At 55.7% G+C, this 23,616-nt stretch overlaps 1 protein-coding gene across 2 annotated transcripts in view; it reads right to left on the reverse strand.

Moving 5' to 3' along the window:
* Pax2 (paired box 2) overlaps positions 1 to 23,616 on the reverse strand; it is a gene marked incomplete at both ends in the record, with an annotated part of 78,695 nt that overhangs the window by 18,206 nt on the left and 36,873 nt on the right. For both annotated transcript variants that reach the window (XM_013504125.1, XM_013504124.1), the window contains 2 exon segments: positions 20,584 to 20,703; positions 22,178 to 22,263. In XM_013504125.1, coding sequence (XP_013359579.1) covers positions 20,584 to 20,703; positions 22,178 to 22,263 — 206 coding nt within the window.

A 23,616-nucleotide genomic window follows, 5' to 3' on the forward strand; every position in this document is an offset into this window, starting at 1 on the left:
CCTGTGTGTGAGGGCCCTGAGTGTGAGGTTCCTGTGTGTGAGCGCCGTGAGTGTGAGGGCTGTGAATGTGAGGGCCCTGAGTGTGAGGTCCCTCAGTGTGAGGTTCCTGTGTGTGAGGTTCCTGAGTGTGAGGGCCCTGTGTGTGAGGTCCCTGTGTGTGAGGGCCCTGTGTGTGAGGGCCGTGAGTGTGAGGTTCCTGTGTGTGAGGTTCCTGAGTGTGAGGGTCCTGAGTGGGAACTGGGGTGTGGCACATGTTTTCCTGTTGTACGAGTATTCTCTGGATGGAAGGGGATATGCATGCTTGTATGGCAGAGCAGGGATCGTTCTGAAGGACGTGTGTACCTGTGTGACTGCGTGGAAGCAAGGGCCTGGATCCCCATACTTCCGTGACTGCTTCTCTCTCCAGGATGTGCATCGGCCTGATTTCACTTCCAGGTAGCCATCCCCATGTTCTGCTGTTGAGGCCTCCCCCTGTAGCCCCTCCCTTCGAGGGAAGCCCTGTTACTGGGCTGAGGGAGGCAGCCAGGGTCTTTGTGTGTGGCCACTTTGTGTCACCCAGGGGGCTGCGGGAGAGAGTGCACACGAGCCTCTAGAGGGGTGTTCACACGCGATGCTTGCGGGCGTGTGCATGTGGGTATGTGGCAGGCTCCACCGGGTCTCTCCTCTGCGTGGATTTGTGTTTATGCCTGTGTGTGGCTTAGCTCACCCTGTGCATGCCTGTGTGTGTGAGTGTGAGTGTGTGTGTGTGGGTGTGTGTGTGTGTGTGTGTGTGCAGGGGCTGAACTGAAGCTGTGTCCTCAGGTCACTGGCTGGAGGAGTCCCTTTGCCTTCATTTATTCAGGGGCCCTTCAGATCTTGACAAATCTGTCACTCTAAATTTGCGAGAGATTATGGTGCTCTCTCCCCGGCCTGCAGAGAGGTGATATATGATATCTGCTGCCCCTATTGATTGCCTGATCTGGTGGCAGAGGCCGGCGAAATGAACTTGAAATGAACATCATGCCTCAACTCATTGTGCGTATAATACACTACTTAATCCCACATTTTTCAGCCGCTATGGAATTCAATTGATCAATCATGTTCCACTGATAGTACTGTTTTAGGGGTTATTGCTGCTCCCTCCACTCACTGACCTTTTTATTTATTTATTTTTTGCACACTCGGGCCCTGGCGGGGAGACAGGTTACAGAGGCACCGTGGGGAGGAGGGGAGGGCGGGAGGAAGCTGCTACTGGAGAGGTGGCCGAGGGAGGTGGCGACGGGGGAGAGGACAAGGAAGGGGTGGGGGACAGCAAGAAGGCCAGTGGAGCAGGACGACAAAGTGGCTGGTGAAAGCAGGCCGAGGCCTCCCGGGGTGGGAGGAGGCCCCGGAGGGGGAGGATGGCTGTGGGCCTCAGTCACAGTCACTGTGGATGTCGAAGGAGCTCAAAGAAGAAATGGGGGCGGGAGAGGGCAAGGTGCTACTGGAGTGGCTGGGAAGGCACCCCTCCGTGTCCCCCAGCTACAGGTCTCACAGGTCGCCAGTCCCTGTCTCTCTCCAGAGGAGGGGTCAGGAGGGGAGAGGGCAGGGTGGGGGGGGAGGAGCAGAGGTTGGCGAAGCCCTGGGCGGGAAGAGGCAAGGAGAAGCTTCTGGGAGGAGGAAGCTATGGGCCACAGGAAGCACAAAGGTGGGGAGAAGAAGCTGGCCCAGGTGAGGGTGGAGGAGTGGCAGGGGCTGGAGCCAGGTGGCCATTCTGACACGAACAACTGCAAATCCAGCTGTGAAGGGCAGCCCGGGCCAGGATGGAGAGGGCTGAGGAGGTACAGGAAGAGGAAGAGCAGAACAGAGAAGCAGAGAAAGAAAGAAGAGAACATAAAAGGAAGACAGAGCAATGGACAGTGCTGACCCCTCAGCCCCTCCCAGAATGATGGAGAGGTGCTCAGGGAGGTGCTTCCCAGAGGCAGAGGCCCAAGGCCACAGTGAAGGAGAAGAAGAGACCCCACGAAGCCTGGATGTCCGAGGGTTGGGGCATAGCAGGGCGAGACTGAGCCGGGCAGAGCAGGTCCTGATGTAGCTTTCAGAGCAAGCAGGGAAGGATGCACGGGAGCGATCGGTACCACAGCACCCTTCCCAAAGAAGAGGCGCGCCCGGCAGGCCTGGCCACAGAGCCAGGCGGGGATCTCCTTGTGGACAGGGGTCACAGCTGATGCATTTCTGTAACTACAGTGCCAGGCATGGCAGAGTAGTTGTCTAGTAAGTGACCGGGTGAATGAGACCCTCCTTAGTGGAATTCACAAGCAGACCCTGGGCAGAGATTTTGGAATTCTGCACCTGACCGGCCTAGCACCTCAAACGCTCCCCGTGGCTGGTAAGCCTCCAACAGCATCCTGCATCCCTGGGGGCCCCTCTCATCCTCAGCAACCCTGGACTGCCCACCTACTGGGCCTCAAGGCAACAATGGAGGTCACTGTGCTCTGGGCAAACAGTGGGACCCAGGCTTGGAGCCACAGAGCTACCACCCTCACAGACCACAGAGGCTTCTCAGGAATGGCGCCCAAGAGCCCAGAAGCCCTGGGCTTTCTGGGACATTCTCATCTCCAACATTCTTTCCCATGCTCGGGCCATGTTGTTAGGTGGAGGTCGGAAGTCAGGGTTGCTGTAGGTTTGCTAAGGGTGATGGCCACCCAGAGCCAGGAGGACCCACATGCTAGTCTCCCCTGCTTCCTGCCCAGCTACCTGGGTGGCAGACAGGTATTAAGAGCTCCTTACACCCCACTGCTATACATCAGAGTTTATGTAATCTTCCAACAACTCTATAAGGTAAGCACTGATACCCACTTGAAGGATAAGGAAACTGAGGCAAAGAGAGTTTGAGTAGCTTATCAAAGGCTATGCAGCTAGTAAATGAGAGCTGAATTTGGCACCCAGGTCTGTCTGACCCCAGGGATTCCTATGTTACTTCAGTCTGCTGCCCGGGGGCATAAGGTGGAGACAGCTCTCCACCTTATGCCCTGCTGTGCCCTGCAGCTGAGGTTCGTGGCACGCCGGATGCTGTGTGCAGCCTGCCTGGAGGGTGATGGCTGGTCTGTCCAGTGAGAGTGGGGAGAGTAGCCGGCTGGGTGGAGAGGAGGGCAGGCCTCCTGCCCAGGGCTCACCAGGTAGCAGGACTCTGAGGGCGAGGAGTCCTGCCACAGCCTCTGTCCACTGCAGTGCAAGTGCACCCCGAGAGGACAAGCCCCACAAGGCCTTTCTGGGAACACGGGGAGGGTCTAAGCCAATTAACCAACCAAACAAGCAAGCAAACTTTGACATATGTTCTTTCAAGGGGAACAAAGCTCGCTGTCTCCTCTGCGTGCTTCATATTTGCTTAGTGCCTAACATAGTCTTCATGGACCTGAGCTCTTCTGGGCTTCCCGGCCACTCCCCAGGGTGGGCGAGAATTGTGATGCCCCCTTAACTGGGGTGGAGACAGGTCAGAGCCACAGGTGCAGATTAGGTGGGGGGAGTGACTGGTTCAAGGGCACACCCACCAGGGGGCCTGGCACGGGAAGGGACTCGGTAAACAGCTGTGGATGAGCCAAAGGGCAGCAGCACTGCCCATCAGCCAACGTCCAGGGCCCTGGCCTCTGCAGACAGAGATTATAAAAGCAAAGGCCGACTTGACTGGAAAGACAGCCACCAACACGGGGGCTGGTTACTTCGGATCATAAATGATTTTTATCCATATTGCCCAGGCCTTGTGCAGTGAACATGTACTACTTGGAGAGTCACTATTAGAAATGCCTAGGGGCTGGGGGTGCAGCTCAGTGATATGGTGAAGGCCTAGCACACTGGGTTTGGGTCTCAGCATTGTTAACAAAAAGAAATGGAATGCAAAGCCTTTTTCTCCTCGCAGAAAGATCTGATCTCATTCCACCTGCCCCTGGAGCAGAGCCTTGCCTCACATTCCTCAGGGCAGAACCCCCCGACTACCAGTCAATGCCTGAGTTCTCTGGAGCTCGGGGCAGGTGGTCAGGGGACTGCATGTCTTGGCTCAGACTGGGGACAAGGAACAGCAGAGCTCTTTCTTTCTCCTACGTTTACATTCCGCCTCAACTCCCCAAGGGGTCACTGCGAAGGTAAGAGGCAGATGGGCACCACAGAATGACCAAAAGGTAGGGGGTATGGGGATATAACATCATCGGGCTCTTTGAAGTTTACAAAATCAGGATGAGACGAGAGAGAGGGCTGCCCAGCAATCCCAGTAAGCAGGGTTAGGCACTGAGATGAATTTTTTAAAATCTAGTTTTTGCTACATTATATTAATTTCAGTGTTCTAAGCCACGGTACAAATATCCACAAATTGCTTCAGTGTTCTAAACCCAAAAACAATACTCACAAATACTCCCAAATGTCTACAGGGAAACTAACACTATTAGGGATTTGTCTGCATTTATTAAATCTGTTAACTTTATGAGGTCCTCCTCCTCCTTGTTATCATTATTATTATTGTTGTTGTTGCTAAGGTTACTGGGGATGGAACCCATGATCTTCGAATTGATCCACACATCCCCCGCTCCTTTTATTTTGGAGACAGGGTCTTGCAAAGTCACTAAATTGCCCCAGCTGAGCTTGAACCTACAATCCTCCTGCCTCAGCCTCCTACAGTGTTAGTAGTACAAGCACGTATGAGGTACTTATAATTACTCTTTTATTTTTAAGAGGAGGAAATAGTCTTGGAGAGGCAAAATTACGTGCTCAACATCACCCAGATTGTAGGCAGAAAGCCCAGATCTAAACTCAGTGAAGACCAGCACCAAAGCCCTCAGTGTTGATCCGGTCTGCCTTTGTCCCATCAGCATCGCCATCCCTGCTACCATTGGTGGCTGAGTCCCAGGCAGGCTTCATACAAGAGACATTAATAGCTCAGTCGGCAAAGGAGACGAGGCAGGGAGTGCAAAACACCCGCGAGATCACATGGCCGGCAAGACACCCAGCAGTGTCTTCACCCACATGCGGAAAATGACCCAACACAGTGGCAGGGGAGGAAAGAGAGGAGCCTGGTGTAAGTGGGGACAGGGACTGGGGCTGGGGGCTCTGCCACCTCCCCTCTCAGAGGGGTTTACCCTTGCTGCCCCCCAGTCTCCCCAGCTGCCAGTTGTTGCAGTTTCAAACTCAATTGTTCTCCCCGGTACTGAGGCAAATGGAGTCATTAATTACCTTCTATCGGCTGGGCTGAGTTCAGAATGCGATCAATATCCTCGCTTGTCATGCAGGGCAGCGGCCTGCGCAGCCCCAGCCCAGCCCCACCCCCACACAGCATCGCCAGCCTGCAGGCCTCCCGTTGGATGGGGACCAGGGCGTGAGGTTCCGGATGCTGAGAAATGAACGGGCAAGTGGGGTGTCTGGCAGAGGGGAAGGGAGGGGGACGATGCGATGGGAGGAGGGAGGGCCAGGAGGTAGAGTGGAGGAGAAAAAAAGGGAGGGAGCAGGAGGGAATGAGGAGAGAGGGCGGGCAACTGGAAAGGGGTGCAGAGAAGAGGGGAGGAAGGGAAGATGCGGAGGATGGTGAGAGACAGGAAGGGAGATCAAGGGGAGAAGCGAGGGCCCCGAGGCCAGGCTGGGGCACAGGTTGGGGCACGGCTTGACCAAGGCTCACACGACTGCCTCCAGCCCCAAGCTGGACAACCTCTGGGCCTGGCCTGCCCGCGAGCCCTTGGCCAACCTTGACGGGAACCCAAAGCTTGGGTCTGGGCAAGACCAAGTCTGCCCAGCCTGCAAGTCCTGGCAAAATACCTCACTAAGCCCAGCTTCTAAACCCTGGTCAAGGTCATCACGGGGCAAAAGGCTGGGCGTGGCTCCCTGCCTTCGTGACCCCGCACCCCTGGCCTCTGGGGACCCTCGAGGAGACCTCTCCTGCTTGGATCCTCATCCGGCCGCTCAGTTCTGTGTGACCTTCGGCAGGTCTTGTGAGCTTCTCACCCTCAGACACACGCAAGAAGGCTGCTAGCAATATTGCTTTCTCCTTTCTCTGTTCCAGCAGCCATCCAGCCAAACCTCGACTGTAGGAATAACAGTAAGTAAAATGGACCCGGTTCCTATTATGGTACCAGACACCATGCTTAACACACACACACTGATCTACTCCTTAGAAAAACAGCAACTGACACTTACTAGGCACTTACTATATATTAGGCATTCATGTGAGAATTTCACCCATGTGACTCGTTTAATTCTCACAAGAAACGTAAGCAGGAGGCTTCTCCTGCCATCCCCATGTCATGGACAAGGACACGGAGGAGCAGAGGCCAAGGGACATTCCTGATGTCACACAGGGGCCCACAGACAAACCAGGCACCCTGCTTCTGGCAGCTGAGACTGGTGAGGACAGGTAACTTGCCCCAGCTACTTACTACAACCAGTAAGGGGCATAGCCAAATATGAACTCTGTCGAAGGTACAGTTATGCCCTAATGTGTGTTCTCTCTATTAAATTGTGAATTTTGTGGGCAACGACTCCATATTTCTCATCCATAGACCTAGCGTGGGGCTCTCACATGTGGTAGATGATCCCACATGTTGGCTGATTTGCTGAAGAGAATTCTAAAAGCGAAGATGGGTAAGTTCTTAGCTTGCCTTGTTCAACCTTCTACCTTTTAGAGGAAAAAAGAAGCAACAAAAGACACTGTTCTTCTGGGCTCAGTGTCATGTACATTTTATAGCTGGAAAGTACCCTGGAGATCATTTAATCTGATTCCCTCAGAGATTTGAAATTAAGGCAAAAATAGAACCAATTCAAACAAAACCAGGCTCAAGGAGGTTAGTCAGTGCTCTGTGTCACAGAGCCGCTCATAGCTGGAATGAGGGCTGGGGGTCGAGCGGAGTCCTTTCCTCTACTGCTAGTTGCTTACTTCTGACCAAGAACGCGGGTGCGGGGGGGGGGGGGGAGCACGGCCATGTGAGGCACTGACCAGACGGCACTGGTGGGAGGCGAGTGAGGCACACGAACCACTCCTGCCAGGGAAAGAGGGGCCACAGCGTGAGTCTAACAGGGACGTGCAAGGCCAGGAGACTCTAATGGGAAACCCTGTCTCAAAAGCTCAAATAATCAACCGACTATGTCAAGAGACCGTGGCAGGGGAGGGGTGGGAGGAGAAGACACTTAAGGAAAATCACCATTTCAGACGGCTAAGCTTTAAAATATGATGAGCCTAGATTTTAAAAAGACATGCACACCAAACAGTGGAAGATTATGCAGCCATTAAAAATCATGTTTTGAAAGAATACGTAATGATATGTGAAAATGGTCCTCTGTACTGTTAAAAGAAAAAGCAGACACAAAGCTGTATACATAATATCATTCCAATTTTGATTAAAAGTTACATATATACTGGGCCAGGGAGATAGCTCAGTGGCACAAGCACCTGCCCGGCAAGCTCAAGGTCCTGAGTTCTAGTCCTCCTACCAAAAAAAAAAAAAAAAAAAAAATTTACACATATAAGGTTATGCATGAACAGGAAAAAACTAGAAAAAAACCCATCAAATTCCAATGGTAGTTACTGCTTAGTGACGAGATTATGAGTTTTTTTAGAAATTTTTTGTCTCCTCTAAAAATTTTACAGTGAACATAAAATGTACTTATGATCAGACAAAAGTTATCCATCTATCCATCCATCCGTCCATCTCTGTCTCTATTTCATAAAGGACACAGCACAGATGGAGGGAGCCCCAGGATCAAGAACACGGGTATGGAAGTAGGTTGGGCCTACACGGAAGGCGAAGGCTTGTCAGAGCAAGCAGACCACAAGAAAAGGGCCTTGGTTGCTGCACTTGGGCAAAAGGAAGGCAGGTTTACATTTCACCCTAGGAAAGAGGAGGTAACAGTGAGGGAGGAGAGAGAGCGAAGGTGCAACTTTTTACGCCCCAGCTTGCCTCTGTCGTCTTCACCCAAGAAGAGAACTTCCCAACCCAGCCCGTGGGAGGCCAGCGGCACGCCGCCCGGCCGCAGGCAGCCCGAGCCATTTCATCTGCGCCCTCCACCCCAACCACTTCCACTCGGGGAGAATCTGAGATTGGGGGGGTGATCGTTGCAAGGAAGAGGGGTGAATGACCAGTCCTACCCCATCGTGCCTCAAAGGAAAGGAGGATTATGTGAACGAAACTAGAATAAATTCAGTGTAAGACCGGATATTTTTTAGATGTGATTATTATTCGGCTAATCTGTGGGCACTGGAAAAGAAAACGTGATGGCCCTGAGTCGGCAGGACTTGCCAAGAATAAGCTGCGGCAACGACTTGGTGCCAGGGCTTAGGTCGAATGCCAAGCCCAGGAAGACACCGATTGCTCCGGTTAGAACCACTCCCCCGTCCGCTTTCTCATCACTGACTTTCCAGCCGATTGCAGCATTGGTCACATTATCTGTGAGGATGTGCGCATCTGCTCCTGTGCCGGACGATAAGCTTCTCGAGACCAAGACTTCCCACAGTGGGCGCTCGACTCGCTCAGCAAGTTAAGCTGGACTTTTCGTCGATCGATTGGGGAAATTATGCGGCTGCGCTACATGTTCACACGTGGCAAAGGATCTTCTCGCAGCCTACGGACCAGGTAAAGAATGGCCGGTGGCTGGTGGGCTCATCATTCACTTACTGCAACCAGGAGGGGGGTCTCCACACGTGGGCCATTTGCTTTCCCTTATTTTAAAGGAAAACAACTTGTACAAAGAAGAAATGACTTGGATGACACAGAAGACATCCTTGTGACCTTAATCGGGTGGAATTAAGAACCCAAACCAATGAGATGAAATTCAACAAGGATAAATGGAATGCCCTATGTTTAGGTTAGAAAAATCAATGACACAAGTACAGAACGAGGTAGACCTGGCCTGACGGCAATTGATGTGAAAAAGAACTCGAGGTTTTAGTTGACCACGAACTCAATATGAGCTTGAGTCTGACACGGCTGCTAAAAAAATCGAACGTAATCTTAAGCTACATCATGGGAATAGAGTCTCCAGGAGGGGCTGTGGCATTGGCTGGACTCTCTCTGAGGCCTGGGGCTCGTTCAAGAGGGACATTAGCCTGCAAGAATGAAGTCAGAGCTGGGTGACCGGGATGGCAAGCGCACTTCCACGGAGGCAGGAACCACATCGTGTGAGCAGCGCGAATCCACCCAGCACTAGGCCAGGTACTGCAATGTGTGGAAAGGAGGGAGAGAAGGAATGAGGGGAGGGGTGTCAAATGGAGAGCTTCACCACCACCCGGCACTCTGCACTGTAAACGCCCTGGTCGCCATGTATCTTACAGGCCGGGGACTGAGGCTCTGGGAGACCGTAACCAGCCGGAGCTCCCACAGCAAGGAGAAGTGGAGGTGAGGCCCCCGCCCAGACATCTGGACCCCGAGTCCCAGGCTTTGCCTTCAGTTCCACACTGACTCTGTCCAGAGGCAGAGACACAGACGTGGCCACTGTCCCTCTCTGTCTTCATCTAGGCAGGGGCAGTGGCTTCCAGCAGAACTGCTGCAGGGCAGCGCTATGTGAGTGGCAGGGAAGATCAGATAACCTCAAGAACCTCTGCTCGCCCCGTTCTCAGCCAGCCCCTGGCCTCCCTCCACAGGCAGGATCCCAGGGGACAGCTCCTCCAATCTCAGCCACTCCCTGGCGCAGGTCACTTCCCACCTGCTCTGCTCTCGCCTTCCTGCCTGCTTGCCGAACACACGGCCACATGGTCCAGCACTCAGCGACAGGCAGCCACGCCACGTGGAGGCCTCACACTGACCCAAACATCCCCAGAGAGGAAGCTAAGTGCTCTCAATATCCTGCCAGCACAGACAGAAAGCCACAAACTCCCAGCTCGGAAATCTGCCCCCAAGGACAGAGGATGCTGGAAATGAGCATGAGGACACTCAAGTTTCCTCACCAACCTGTAGGGAAGACGGAGCACGGGGGTACTGCAGTCACTTCTCTCATTTCGTTTTGCTTGCTCCTGTGGTCCTGGGGAGGGAATCCAGGGCCTTGCGAATGCTAGGCCAGTGAACTGCACTCCAGCACGATAACATTTTCATTCTGAGACAAGGTCTGAGTTACCTCTGAAGCTGGCTCGGGTGGGCAGTGTCCTGGGTGACTGACCTCCCCACTGGCTGACCCCCTCCGTCCTCCCGGGGCTATCAGGGAGGGGTGCAGCCTTCTGCCTGGTGCTGCCCCTGCACAGTCTCCAGCCGGAGCCAGAACCAGTTAGGAAGCTCTCGAGCCGGAAGGGAAGGGGGCTTTGTTAGCTCAAAGGACACAAGCAAGGCGAAAAATTACATAGCAGGCCGCCCTAAGTATGCTTGTTTAGAGAAACTGCTTGCATTTATGAAGTCTTTGGTGCGGAAAGCAGGGTTGCAAATGACTGCATCAGAGCGACAGTAAAGGCCATTAATTTCCTGTTATGTTTTCCTGTGTTGGGGGCTTTATTAATTTAATTTTACACTGTCGAACAACGGCGAGCGCTGACACTGCCTCGGCTGGGGTTTTCTTTCTGTGTGTAGCAAGGCTTTGCCTGACATGCAAATCAACACTATCAGCAGAGCCAATGAAGATGTGCAGAGGGCAGGGGCCATGGGGCAGCGAGGAGGGCGCAGGCCTGCGAGGCTGCTTCCTCTCTGCGCCTGGCATCTCGGGCTGCTCAGGACACCCCCCGCCCACGGGGGACCCCTGCCCGCCCTCCCTCTCCGCCTGCCGTCGCCGTCCCCCACGCCCTGCCTTTGCCTGACTGTACCTCTGCTGCCCTCCTCTGTCCCAGCTCCTGTGGAATTTGAGTAGAAGCAAAAGTTCTCAGAAAGAGGCAAGAGATAAGTTTTTCCTGCTTTCTGTCCCGGAGGAGGCATGTCAGAGAAGCCGCAGGGGCAAGAGGCCCAAGGCCGTCGGCGCTCAGGGCGAGGTCTCTGCTGCACTCTTCCCGTCCGTCACTTTCTCCCCATGCTCCCCAGGCCCGGTGGTGGGTATGCCTGGAGAGGGTGACGGTGCCGCTCTCCCTCGGCCAGCTCCTTGCTCCAGCGCAGGCTTTGTGCTCTAGGAGCTGCTTGGCAGGCTCTGAGGGTGCTGGATGGCATCCAGCTCTCCCAGGGAGCAGCACATAAACTTCATAAACTGCCTTTACTTTAATGCAGGTTCACAAGGCTGCTTCCCTCTGGTTTGTCTCCCCTCTGCCTCCACTGTCTCTGTTGCAGTCTGCCCCTGCTCTCGTGTCACCCAGACTCATACTCTCTCTCTCTCTCTCTCTCTCACACACACACACACACACAAACACACACACACACACACACACATACACACACGTCAGACCTCCTCAAAAGCTGAAGCCTGGGGCCATGGAGAAGGGACCAGGTAAGAACTGCAGTCCGGGTGCCCAGGAGATGCCCACGGTCTCTCTCCACTGCAGATGGCACAAAGGGTGCTTTGAGGCGGGCAGGCGGCCTTAGGGAGGGATGGCCAGCGGAGGGGCCACCTGGAGGCCGGGCCAGGCCTCCCAGAGGGGGAGCAGGGCGGGCCTGTGCAGGTTGAGGTCTGTGAGGCCTCTCTTGTCGGGGCTGTCAAGGTCAGCAGGCTTGAGTTCACCGGAGGGTCAGGGTGGTTTGAATTACTGGCTCTGCTGCTACTCTGGCTCGGAGGCTCTGGCTGTCTCCCACCCCTGCGCCAGGCCCCACCCTCCCCCAGCCCTCCAGCGTTCCCACCCCAAGGGAAGAGTGGGAGGGTCCCAAAGGGCCCTGAAGGAGCAAGGCTGGGGACAGGTCCCTCCTGGCGCTACAGCCCAGGCAGCCGTCCTGGGTCTCCCAAAGCCTCCATTCTCTCCAAATTCATTTTCTAAGGGGTCCTCACAGCAGCTTCCTGCCGTCCTTCCTGCTGCCCTGCTGGGCTGCAGAGGAGGAGGTACCAAGGAAGCACAGCGGCAGGCGGGGGACAGCCCCGAGCCTGGCTCCTCCCCCTGCATCCACAGCCTGCGCTGGGGAGAAGGGCAGAGCTGAGGCAGCGATTTCTTGCTTGGTGCCCTTGCTGAGGGGAAGGAGAAGGTGCCCACCTGCAGGGCTGGAAGGCGGTTGCCAAGGGAGGACCAAAAGCCTGGACTTACTCTGACGCGCACTTACAGGACGCACACTCACGCTAGGTGCACACAGGAGCCGCACAGAAGCTGGGCCTTGGAGAAAGAATGTGAGTCTTCGGGAAAGTTGCCCATGTCCAAGGGCGAGGGACACAGCCAGCTCCTCCGTGACAAACCCACACATGCTCTCCTTAGTCTGGCTTTCTGGAGCTCCGTGAAAAAAATATACATCTTTTGTGGGAAAACTCAAAATACTTCCTTGAACAACCCATTCTATCCACAACAGCACGAGTGAGCTGGAAAGTGAAGATTTCCAGTGGTTTGGCTGCTGCCTCTCCTACGAACTGACAGACGCATTTGGGAGCCCGCACCAGCCACGCGGAGCTGAGCCTAAACCCCAGCACTTCCCCGCGAGAAGCACACGGCACCGGCATGGGGCCACAGTCAAGGTCTTGATGAGGCAGCAACATAACCTATGTCCACCTGATCAAATGACACAGCCACTGGCCAACAGGCTTGGGGCCACCAGTCCCCAGAGAGTGTGATTAAAACGTGTGCTCCAACTAAGATAGACCCCTCAACCGTGAGCGGTCTCACCTCGATACTAGGAAGACACACCATACCCAAGGACGTGCATTCTTCCATTGGTTTCTCTGATGCCTTAGCAAATGCTGACCTTTGAACCCTAACTTTTTCTTAAGCTGGAGTGGACGTGAGGCAGGTTTTCAGTATTAGCTGGAAAATGGACATAGGCCGAACTCTGTGGATGCAGTTAGACTCAGGCACTTGCCTCTGGGTTGCTTTGCTCTCTGGAATTTCACAAGACCTGTCCTGCCGGCAGCATCTGTGATGTGTGTCACAAAATACTACAGTGACATGCACGGTGACACGGCTCACTGCATGTGGAACTGGGACCGCAGGATGTGTAATCTCAGCGATAATCCACAAAGCACGCTACTCCCATCTGAGGTTTTGTGTCTGGTTTCAGTCAGCTGTGGTCAACCACAGGCTGAAATATTAAGTGGGGCGTTGCAGAAACAAGCAATTCATACATTTTGAATCGTGCGCCCTTCTGAGCAGTGTGATGAAGTCCTGTCCCCTGCTCTGGCCTGCCCCATGCGAGTCACCCTCCTGTTCTGTGCAGTGCTGCTGGTCACGTGTAACTGTCTCGGTTACCAGGTTAACGTCAAGGGGTCCATGTGTTGCTATAATGACACTATTTTATTATATTAGTCATTGCTGCTCATCGCTTGCTGTGCTTCATCTATAAGTTAAACTTTCTCATACATTTGCACGTCAGGGAAAAAACCAAAGTGTGCCTCAGACTGGGTACTATCGGAGTTGCAAGCGTCCACTGGCGGTTGGACGGCCTCCCCATGGACAAGGAGGGTGGCTGTGCTCTCTGGCGGGAATCGCATGGGTGGGTATGTGTGAGGATTAGGCGGTGAGCCATGCACAGCTGTGCCCACTGCTGGGTTTACGGAAAGGAGTCGGTGCCACACGGCCACTGCGTGCAGAACAGCACGGCCACATCATCGGGGCCTTCCCGTCATCCCTCTCTGCACCCTGCTCCACTGCAATAGTGAGGACTCAGCAAATCCCCCGGCTCTCCCCTCTCAGGGCAAACTCAGATCCTCTCTGGTTCCTCCAGCTCCTGCCTGGGACCAGGGCCACTAGGAAGTGAGTCTTGGGCTCTGGCGGTACCAGTACCTCTTGACGCCAGCCCAGGCCAGCCCTGTCCTGGTGCAGGGCAGGCCCATCTGCCAGCAGCCTCTCCCCAGACACCAGGGTCCTCCTCGCCTGCCCTTTTTGACACCAGCTCTCCTCCCGCAGCCCCTCCAAGAAGAGGCGGGAGGAGAGCTTGGTGACCAAGGCAGGGCTGCTCTCCATTAATGAGCCGCGCTGAGTGAAATCCGGCCACGGAGGCAGCCTACAAAAGGAGGGGATCGCAGGGCCAGGAGCGGAGCTGCTCAGGTAATTGGTTTATCTATCTGGAAGCAGGGGGAGCAATCTCAGCACAGACAGACTAGCAGTAAAGTCTCTTCCTTAAGGCGATTTCCTTTGTCTTTTCAATTGCTTGCACATCCATGTGAGAGAGGGAGAGAGTGTTAAAGAGAGAGGGAGAGGGAGAAATGTTAATTTGTGAATTAATGGCTTTTCTCAGCGGAATTGTAAATTCAAATGTCACCTCACACGGTGACACCACGGCTGGTCTGCTGAAGAAGCAATGATAAGATCCCCACCTCCCTCGGAGCCCCTCCCTCCCCAAAGATAGCTGTGGAGTGGAACATGCTACTTTTAATTTGCAATAACAACACAACAGAGGTATGCAGTAATGACTGCCTCCATCCTCCTCCCGGCCTCCTGCCCCCCAGGCCAGGTGGCTCCCCACTCCCCCAGCCCAGGCTCTGCAAACACCACCTTGCCGCACTGGCTGCCCCCCCCACCCCGCCCCGCCATGCCCGATCATGAGGGGGTGCATTTGGAATCGTCGATGCTGCAACCCTCTCTTCTCCTTCAATAATCAGGGAATTAATGACCCTGAAGTTCGCGTGAGGCTGATACCGGGCCCTGCCCAGCGCTGGGAAAAAGCCTTCATTGTTTTCAAGCAGGAGGCGGGCAGCAGTGAGGGAGATTCATGGATGGAGATTGAATATGCAATTTTCTTTCACCTTGCCAAGAGCTGCCCCTGGGCTGTGCCTGGCCTAAATTTTTCCTTTTACCATCTCTGCCTTATCCGGCCCTCCCACCTCCCTTCCATTCTTTCCAGAAAATTACCTTCAAAATTGATTTCCACTTTTACAAACAAATATAATGGGAACACAGGAAAAAACTTGGGCCGTGATGAATTAGGGCTGTCAGGTGCTTCCAGGTCTCCTTTGCTTTTGTTTTACTACCCGATCTACTCTTTGTTTTTCCAAGGGCTGGAAAATCTGCCCCCATCCACTGAGGGCCTGACCTGCAGGGCCATCAAGGCCTCAGTCCCAAACCCCCTCAGTGGCCCATAGCAGGAGTGACCTGGGCCGAGACTGCTGGCCTCTGGTGTTCCCCACTGGAGCCTGAGCCACTGCCCGCTTTCTGCTGTCTGTAAGAAGCTCTCTCTGAACGGCCTCTAGCCCCCACCTCCAGGCTACTTGTTCCCCTTTCCCCACACTGTGTTTTCACTGGCCCTCATACCGCTTGAAGTCCAGACCAGATGCAACCTCCCTCCTCTGATGTGGGCAGCATCGGTGCAGGCCTCAGCTGGAGCAGATGAGAGAGAGACAAACACTGAGAGATCCCGAAAGACAGGTGGGTAGACCACAGGAGCCAGGCTCCACTCCAAGTCCCACATAGCCTGAGTGTAGGGTTCCCAGCCCCAGGCTCCGAGCAGCAGGTTCCAGGCAGCGCATCCACTTGCCACCAGAGGTAGGGTGATAGGAACGGGCCCTTTGGGGCAAACTTTATACGTGCCTGGGCCCAGGACCAGGTATACTGGCTCGGTCCTTCCTGGTCACTCGTGCCTGTGGATGTGCACAAGCTCAGCTGGACCTCTCCACGTATGTGCACTACCTAGAGAACTGCAGGCTTCCCTCACACATGACATTCTTCATCCCCGTACACCCAAAGACCTCAGCGGGGCAGAACACACATATACTCACAAGCGCATAAACCATGGGGAAAACTACATGCCGGTCCACAAAACAAGTGTACATTTTCCAAGGCAAAGAGAAGAGCTTGCAGGTGAGAGCAGAAATGGACAAGTGGATAGAGGGAGTGATGCTCCTGTACTGGAGAATTTATTTACATACATACACAGACAATACCTGTGGAGGTGGGCAGGTGACACGTGGCCCAATGGGCAACCATAGAGCAAATGAACAGGTAGAGGTGGGCAAAGTTTGCCCCAGCCGCAGAGGTGAGGACGGCTGCACTGGCCTCCTCCAGGCTATCTTACCCTGGCATCAGGCGAAGGTCACCGTAGTCACTAGGACAGCACCAAGGCTAGGGAGCCTGTGCTCACACAAACCTATTCCTTGACACTCAACTTCACTTCCCTGAGAACCTAATCTAGCATTAGGCTTTCCTCTCCCAGACACACACTGCCCCGTGCTCCACTGTGCAGCTGGCTCCACACTCTGGGCCCACGAGCTCACGGAATCTCCTGCTCCATCCTTGTGGAGGAAGAGCTGTTACCGTGTCCATTTTACACAGCAGAAGACCAAGTGATACAGCGATCTGCCAAGGTCACACAGCTAGCAAGTGGGACTCACTCTTCCCCGCTGAGCCACTCTGCCCATCCCCGCCGGCTCCGGGGCTGCATCCCAGCCTCCAGTCTGCACCGCCCTCCCTCTCTCTGCCTGTAGCAAGCAAGCAACTCTTCTTCGCAGCCTGCTCTCGCCTCAGCCCAGGGCTCCTAGACAAGGGCAGGCGCTGCTCATTTCCACAGCTTATTCTCCTCGCTTGCTCGAAGTCCAACCTGAACAGCATTCTTAGGGACTTCTAGGAGGAAACTAGCTACGGAGATTAAACTGCTGCTTCCAGTCACAGAAGCGGAAGAGAGCTAGTAAAGGCGGTGGCGGGACTCAGCCATTTGCGGGCGTACGACCTGCCCTGCCTACAAATGCACAACCGCAGCAGCTTGGCACCACTCAACTGCACAATTCATCGTGCACCTAATGAATGAGATGCAAAACCACGGTCCCTGCAGTCCCACAGCCAGAGGACGATACCAACACACCCCTCATACAGATCCACAGACTCTCACACGTGGCTTCATTTGGGCTCTGGACAGGTTATGTAACGCTCTGTGCATCAACCCCCAGCCAAAGGACAGCAACGCTCCGGGCTGCGCCGAAAGCAACAGGGCAAAGGCAGAGGGCTTTAGGGAGTTTGTTTGCTTCTTTGTGGTGCTAGGGATGGAACCCAGGGCCTCACACATGCTAGGCAAGTGCTCTATCACTGAGCCACACCCCCAGCCCAGCCGCCTAAGGATAGGGCAGTACAAGTCTCCAGGGCATGGACATTCAGGGAACCAGTGTCCTCTCCAAGTCCAGGAGAAACCAGCTCTGGTTTACCCAGCCAGAACTGTAGCTCATAAGAGAAGATTTTGCAGGGGAAAGGATGGGGACGGGTGCACAGACTGCCTTCTGGATGCTTTGGACATGACTTCTTCATTTTTCCCTGGTCTGTCTCCTTCTGGGGGCATGGTGAAGCTTCTGGAGTGGCACATTTCTCTAAGGAAAGTCTGGGTTTTCCCCACTCCCCAGGCCAGGGGATAGGAAAGAATCTCAAGCAGCCCGTGGTCACTGTCAGCTCCCCGCCACCCCGTAACAGCTGAATGCTTTGAATATCCCACAGATATCTTTGCTGCAGATACTCATAATGTTGAGCATATTCTGGTTGCTGTTGCCAGCAATGCTCTGGGTATTACAGCTACAAACACCAGTAACTACTGCCGAGACTGTCTACTAATGCCAGCACACACTGCAGTGATTGTCCTTGCTAATGGCCACCACCATGACATTCTTAGAGTGGAGGAATAGGCCATGCTGTCCTCAGAGGCAGGAGCTGGAGCAGTTTCCCAGAGGGCAGAGAAGAGCCCGTCTTGCCCTCAGGGTATGACAGTTCCATAGTGCCGCCAGAGCCTGGGGCCACAGGAGGGCCAGCCGGTGGAGATACCCAAAGGCGTCCTCCAGGGAGACAGCCTGGCCCTCCACTCTCTCTAGGGTCAGTCCCTGGCCATGCATCCCCTGTCCCACCCTTACTTTTGAAGTCCCCCAAGTTGGTTTCTCTTTCCCCTACAGTCCTGGCCCAAGAGCTGAAGGACACACCTGGGCGTCTGCAGCTTGTGCCCGAGGCTGCCTCCTGCAACCGCTGGGCCTGCCAGCTGCTTTGCTACCTTGGCCTGACTGCAGAGTTGGGCTACATCATCTTGACACATAATTATCTCCCCTATTCTTAATCATCTGAGCTGCTCCCTAATGCAAACTGGGCCTGGCTGCTTGGAGGCATCCGGAGGGGGCGGGGAGGGCTACCCAGCTCTACCTCTGCTCTCTCCTCTCCCTTCCGTCCCTTTCGACCTGGGGCCCGTGGATCCAGACCAAGGCAGCACTCAGAGAGCTAGCTCCCTCACGAGCAGGCCTCCCAGACAAGGACAGCTCCATCCACCTGGGGCTGGTCCAGAGGAAGGGTGGTCAGGACACGAGAGGCCCACAAACGAGCAGGGCTGCTCTGGTCCTTCTCAGCACTTCTCACCCTGGGCCCGGCAGTGAGAGGAGACCTTGAGGCCCCATGACCCTCCCTCCCCTGCGGACCTTCCCTGCTCCTGCATGGCCTCCCCACTGCCACGTGTCCACACCCGTCCGTTCTTGGCCCTTCCTGTCCAGACTCCTTCAGAGACTACTCTCGTGCTCAGGGAAAACCAAAAACAGAAATCCCAAAACCAAACCAAAACTTGCACCTGCTCTCCTGCAGCCCTGACCAACTACTGAGCCTGACCTGCTCCACCGCCCTCCCGCCCAGTCTCAGCCACAGCTGCCCTGCACTGCTGGCCACAGGCCCTTCTGGTCACAAGGCTGTGCTATCAGATAGGATTTCAGGCTGCCATTGTCTTTGCCTTTCTCCTCAGCCATGCCAGGGCCCCTCCCCAGAGAGGCTGTCCTGGCAGTGACCCCCTGTCCCTCCCAGGGCCCGTGGCCAGACCTCCATCAAGAGCGATGTCTGATGGGCCTTTCTGCTCTGCGGACTCGGTGCCTTACACGGCCCATTAGACTGTAAGCTCCTTAAGGCCAAGAATCACATCTTGTTCTGCTTGGGAATCTGCTTCACTGAGCCTTGCAGCTAATGCGCAGGAAGGCTCCCCGGACGGAAAGACTCAGAACAGTGCATGTGAGCAATCGCTTGGAGAAGACAGCGCCGCCTGGGCCTGCCAGGCCCTGCCCTGGGTGGTCACGGCCTCAGGCCAGTGCCCACCACCCCGGCCTCCTTTTATGGCCCACCCATCAGAGCTCAGGCAGTGGAAGGCAGGAGCGGCCCTACCTTGCGCCAGCAGAGAAGAGGGCAGAGAGGCTTCTGTGGCTTCCCTGGACTCCTGGCTCTAGCACACTAAACAGTGCAGGTGGCTAAAGAGAAACCCTCAGGGTTTGAAGCAGCCTCTCCCAAAGTTCTCAGGGTGCCAGGGAGCTTGGCTGAGCCACGGCAGGGGAAGCCCCAGGGAGGGTTTGGACTTAGGGCCTTTTACAAAGCCTCCCCCTGCCCATCAGAGGCTGCCGCCAAAACAACCACAATGAAATTTAGTGAGTGGCAAAGGCCGTGGCAGCCAAATGGGTTTGGATATTTTGGAAGAAGGAGAAATAGAGCCAGACAAGCTGTTTCCCTGTGCAACGAGGCCATTAGGGCTTCTGGAAGGAGGCCAGCGCCAGGTCATCACTGTCTTGCCAGGCCGAGGCCTCTCCTACACGCTGTCCCTTGCACTGGAGGCCGAGCCGCTCCACGCTCTTCCCTCTGCCTGGGCCTGGAAGCCTGACTACAGCCCAGGGACCGTCAGCGCTGCCCCTCTTCTCCACCCTTTATGCCCTACAGTTCCCCCAACAAGGGCTCATCTGCGCTGGGAGTGACCGTAAGACCTACTGCCCCACAGCGCGCTCTTGAAAGTACAAGGAGCTGCTGCGGGCCAAGACGCAGAGACAACAGGTGTGAACCGGGACTGTCCTGGGCTAGTGGGATGTACCGTCACCCCTTTATGCTCACCTTTACAGGATTCTGTTTCACGGAACCCTACATCCTGCTAAGGACAGGAGGTTACATCTTCCCCAGGGGGGACCATGGGAGAATTGGGGCAGGAAGCGGGTCTCAGATCCTGGTGTCTGTGTGAGTCTGCCAGCCCCATGTCCCGGCTTCATGCATCAGAAGAGAACCCGACAGTCACCAAGAACCCCCGACGCCACAGCACTTGAGAAACACCTTGTCCAAGCTCGCCGCACCGAAGCTTGCCCTTCGTTCCTTACTCCCTTAACTCCCAGCTAACGGCTTGACCTCCCCTTGAGGGGTCCAGGGAAGCGGGGCAAGGGCCAGCAGGAAGCGTGAGTGGAGTCTGCTCTCATGGAGAAGCAGCGTCAAGGAGGGTCCCACACCCGGCTCCCTGAGTGCTCAGTGGGAGAGAAAGGACACCAGGTCAGCTGCACGTGACATCACCCCTTATCTTCAGACGGGCTGGGATCAGGTGAGGACAGGGGGCTGGCCTTTTACCCTTGGTCAGAGACCAGCTGTCCCCAGCCTCCCAAGGTAACCTTCCCAAGGTAAACGGTCTCTGCCTCCTCTGGCACCCTGCAGGGCTAGCTGGGGTGGTCCCAGTGCAAGGTGAGGCCCTCGGGGCTGAGCAGATGGTGAAGCTGGTAGCCCCACCGGCAGCCTCCCTCCTCTCTCCAGGAGCCAGCAGGGCAGTGGGGGACTTGGGCTTTGCCACTAAAACTGATCTCCCAGCAGAGCAGCTGCAAGGCCAGTGGAAACCGGAGCTCTGAGCCAGGGACAAAGCACGCAAAGGGGAAGCCAGACCGCATCCCTCCTCCTACCTTCATCACGTTTCCTCTTCTCACCATTGGAGCGAGGGATCCCCAGGATCCCATTGATGGAGTAGGATCCCACTGGGTCATTGGAGGCGCTGGAGACAGGAGGGGAGGCCGTGCTGGGAACTGGATGGGAGTAAGAAGGAGACGCCGTGAGGACAGCAGTGCTGATCACAGGCCAATGCCCCAGGGCTGGGGCAGGGCGAGTCCACGTGCCCCCTCTGCCCCCAAGGTCGAAGGGGGGTCACACTGCCACATACACCGAGGCTGCTCACACTCTGCCCAGCCCGGTGGGGAGTGCGACCCCCGGCCCAGACCTCCTCTGCGCCGAGGCTGACCCCATCCCAGCCGAGCCTCAGCAGCCATCTGGAGAGCATGGCTCGCAGGGCCCTCCTGGCACAGCTCAGCCACCCCAGGGGTGGGCAAAGCCCTTCCACTCTTCTGTCCCCGCGAGAGCCTTTAGCAATGGTGGGTTACAGGTCTCTCGGGTTCTCTGGGAGAGGAGTGGGTTACAGGTCTCTCGGGTTCTCTGGGAGAGGAGTGGGTAACAGATCTCTCGGGTTCTCTGGGAGAGGCAGGCCGCTCCTGATGCCCCCAGGAGTGCGCAGCTCTCTCCTGGGAGTGTCTGGTCCTCGGCTTCCCCTCAGGGCATGGACTGCTGGGCCATTCCGTGAACAGTGAGCAGCTCAGCAGGGCTTGGCCCAGCCCTCCATCTCAGGCCCCACTGCATCCCAGGCCTGGTAAACAAGTGCTCCTGCCCCTTGGTCAGCAGCGAAGGGGATGGTGGCTAAGAGGGGCAGCAGGAAAAATTCAGTCGTATCCCAGACCCTCAGACCCCAGCTTCGGCTGTGGGCACAGCTGCGCCGAGCACCCGTAGGCCAAACAGAAGTTGGCCTTGCGAGCCCAGGGCGGGGAACGCCGTGGCAGGTGTCCTGGCAGGCCTGGGTGCCTTAGGAGAGACCTGAGCATGGCCCAAGAGAGGCAGGGAGTGACAGTGCACACGAGGTAGAGAAGGAAATCACGACAGGTCAAAAGCAAGGAGGCCACACAGGAGGGAAGGCGGGGGAGAGGGACAGAGTGAGAGCCACATATAGGAGAAGAGAGAGGGCTGGGGAAGTAGCTCAGCGGCACAGAGCCTGGCTGGGAAGCACAAGGTCCTGAGTTCACTTCCCGGTACCAAAAAAAAGAGATACAGGAGAGAAATGGTGAGGCAGAGGGAAGAAAGCAGGAAAAAGAGGGAAGAGAGAAAAATAATTTTAAATTAAAAAAAAATAGAATAAAAAAGTAGACATGAAAGAAAGAGGGACAGAGAGAATTCCATAGGACAGAAGACAGGGAAGGGGGAGGAGCAGAAATGCTGAAAGAAAACTGTTGATTTAAAAAGAGAGGGACATTACGGCAGGGCAGAGGCCACGTGAGAAGCAGAGATCGGCTGCACGAACTCATCTCACTCAGGAAGACCTGTGCCTCCAGGAGCCTGGGGAGGAGACACACAGGAAACATGGGGGCCTGGACTTGGCTGGAGCGGGCAGTTCCAGGCTGGTCTGCGCCCCTGCCCGCCCCGACAGCGCCAGCCTCCCGCCTCTCCTGGCCCTCTTACCAATGGTGTGGCCGGGGGCGCTCACTCCCGTCCCGGCCCCGTCCGGCGTTGGGTGGAAGGGCTGCTGCACTTTGGTCCGGATGATCCTGCAAGGGCACGAACAGCGTCACACATGCCGCGAGTCCCGCCAGGGCCTGCACTGTCCTCAGCCACCCGCTCTCTGCACACTGCCCTCCCTGCTGCCAGGCGAGAGCTTCCCTTGTGAGCGCTGGGCAGAGCTGTCTGCATGGCACCCTGCCCCGCCCTGTGTGTTGTTTGCATTGTGGCTTGAGTTTTGGTGGCAAGGACAGGCGCACAGGCCTACGGGGACACAGCATCTTTTCTCTTTTGGGGACGAAGAAACTGATTCTCCCCCTTGCCCTCCTCAGCCACATGCATGCGCCACTGGGTGCCGTGACTTCTTGGGTCTGGAGGTCATTTTGGAGCTGGCTCCTCCGAGCTGAGGGGAGAGGGATGCTTCCCCGTATCCCGAACTAGGGAGTGCAGGGGGCAGGGCCTGGCCCAGGTGGCCTCTGGTCGCCAGGACTCCAACACTACACATGGTCCTCTGCCGTGGTCACACCTTACACGACCTCCTGCCCCAACTGCTCTGAAACTGCTCTTGATGGCTCCTTAGCAGAGAGCCTTTCTTGGTCACAGCTTCTTTTTTTTTTTTTGTCTTTTTGAGACAGGGTCTCGCTCTGCAGTTCAGGCTGGCCTTGAGCTCACTTTGTAGCTCAGGCTGGTCTCGAACTCATAATGATCCTCCTGTCTCAGCCTCCCGAGTGCTGGGATTACAGGTGTGTGCCACCACACCCGGCTAAGGTCACAGCTTCTTTACCAGGCTGATGAAGAGCTTGGTGCCCCAGGGGCAGGGGTCAAATCACCCACTGTGCAGCTAGGATGAACCTGCCTTCCAGGATGCAGGAAACCCGGGGCTTAGTGGTGTGGGAGGTCCACGCCAGAGCCAGGCTTGAGCCCACCCCTCCCACCTTTCCAACTGCATCGCTCCTCCCTGTAGAAAGGTGCGAGCCAAGTGCACCCGGCTGGCCAGGTGAGTTGCAAGCTGTGAGCCAATGAAGCTTTCCAGTTGGCCTGAGAACCTGCTGGCAAGAGGGTAAGGCCCCTGCCTGCCAGTCCCGGAATGTGGGGGTGGGGTTCACACCCAAGCAAAGCTAAGAAGCGGCGGAAAGCAGGCAGTCAGGACATGGGACACAGAAGAGCTTCCCCATGCGCGTGGGAGGGCCGGGAAGGTCAGTGAGGAGGGTGCTTGGCAGAGCTCCAGAGCCGTGTCCAGGCACACCCAGAGGCGCAGGAGAGGGTACCCGCTGTGCCACAGAGCCCTGTGACCCATTCTGCCTCTGCCATTAGGAGGCCAGCAGCCTCAGGTTCGTCACTCAACTTCTCTGTGCCTCAGTTTCTTCAAATCTAGTTTTTTTTTTTTTGGTTTTTTTTTTTTT

This window comes from Chinchilla lanigera, unplaced genomic scaffold (assembly GCF_000276665.1).
Source record: "Chinchilla lanigera isolate Chin_1 unplaced genomic scaffold, ChiLan1.0 scaffold00084, whole genome shotgun sequence".
In the NCBI taxonomy this organism is placed as follows: Eukaryota; Metazoa; Chordata; class Mammalia; order Rodentia; family Chinchillidae; genus Chinchilla; species Chinchilla lanigera.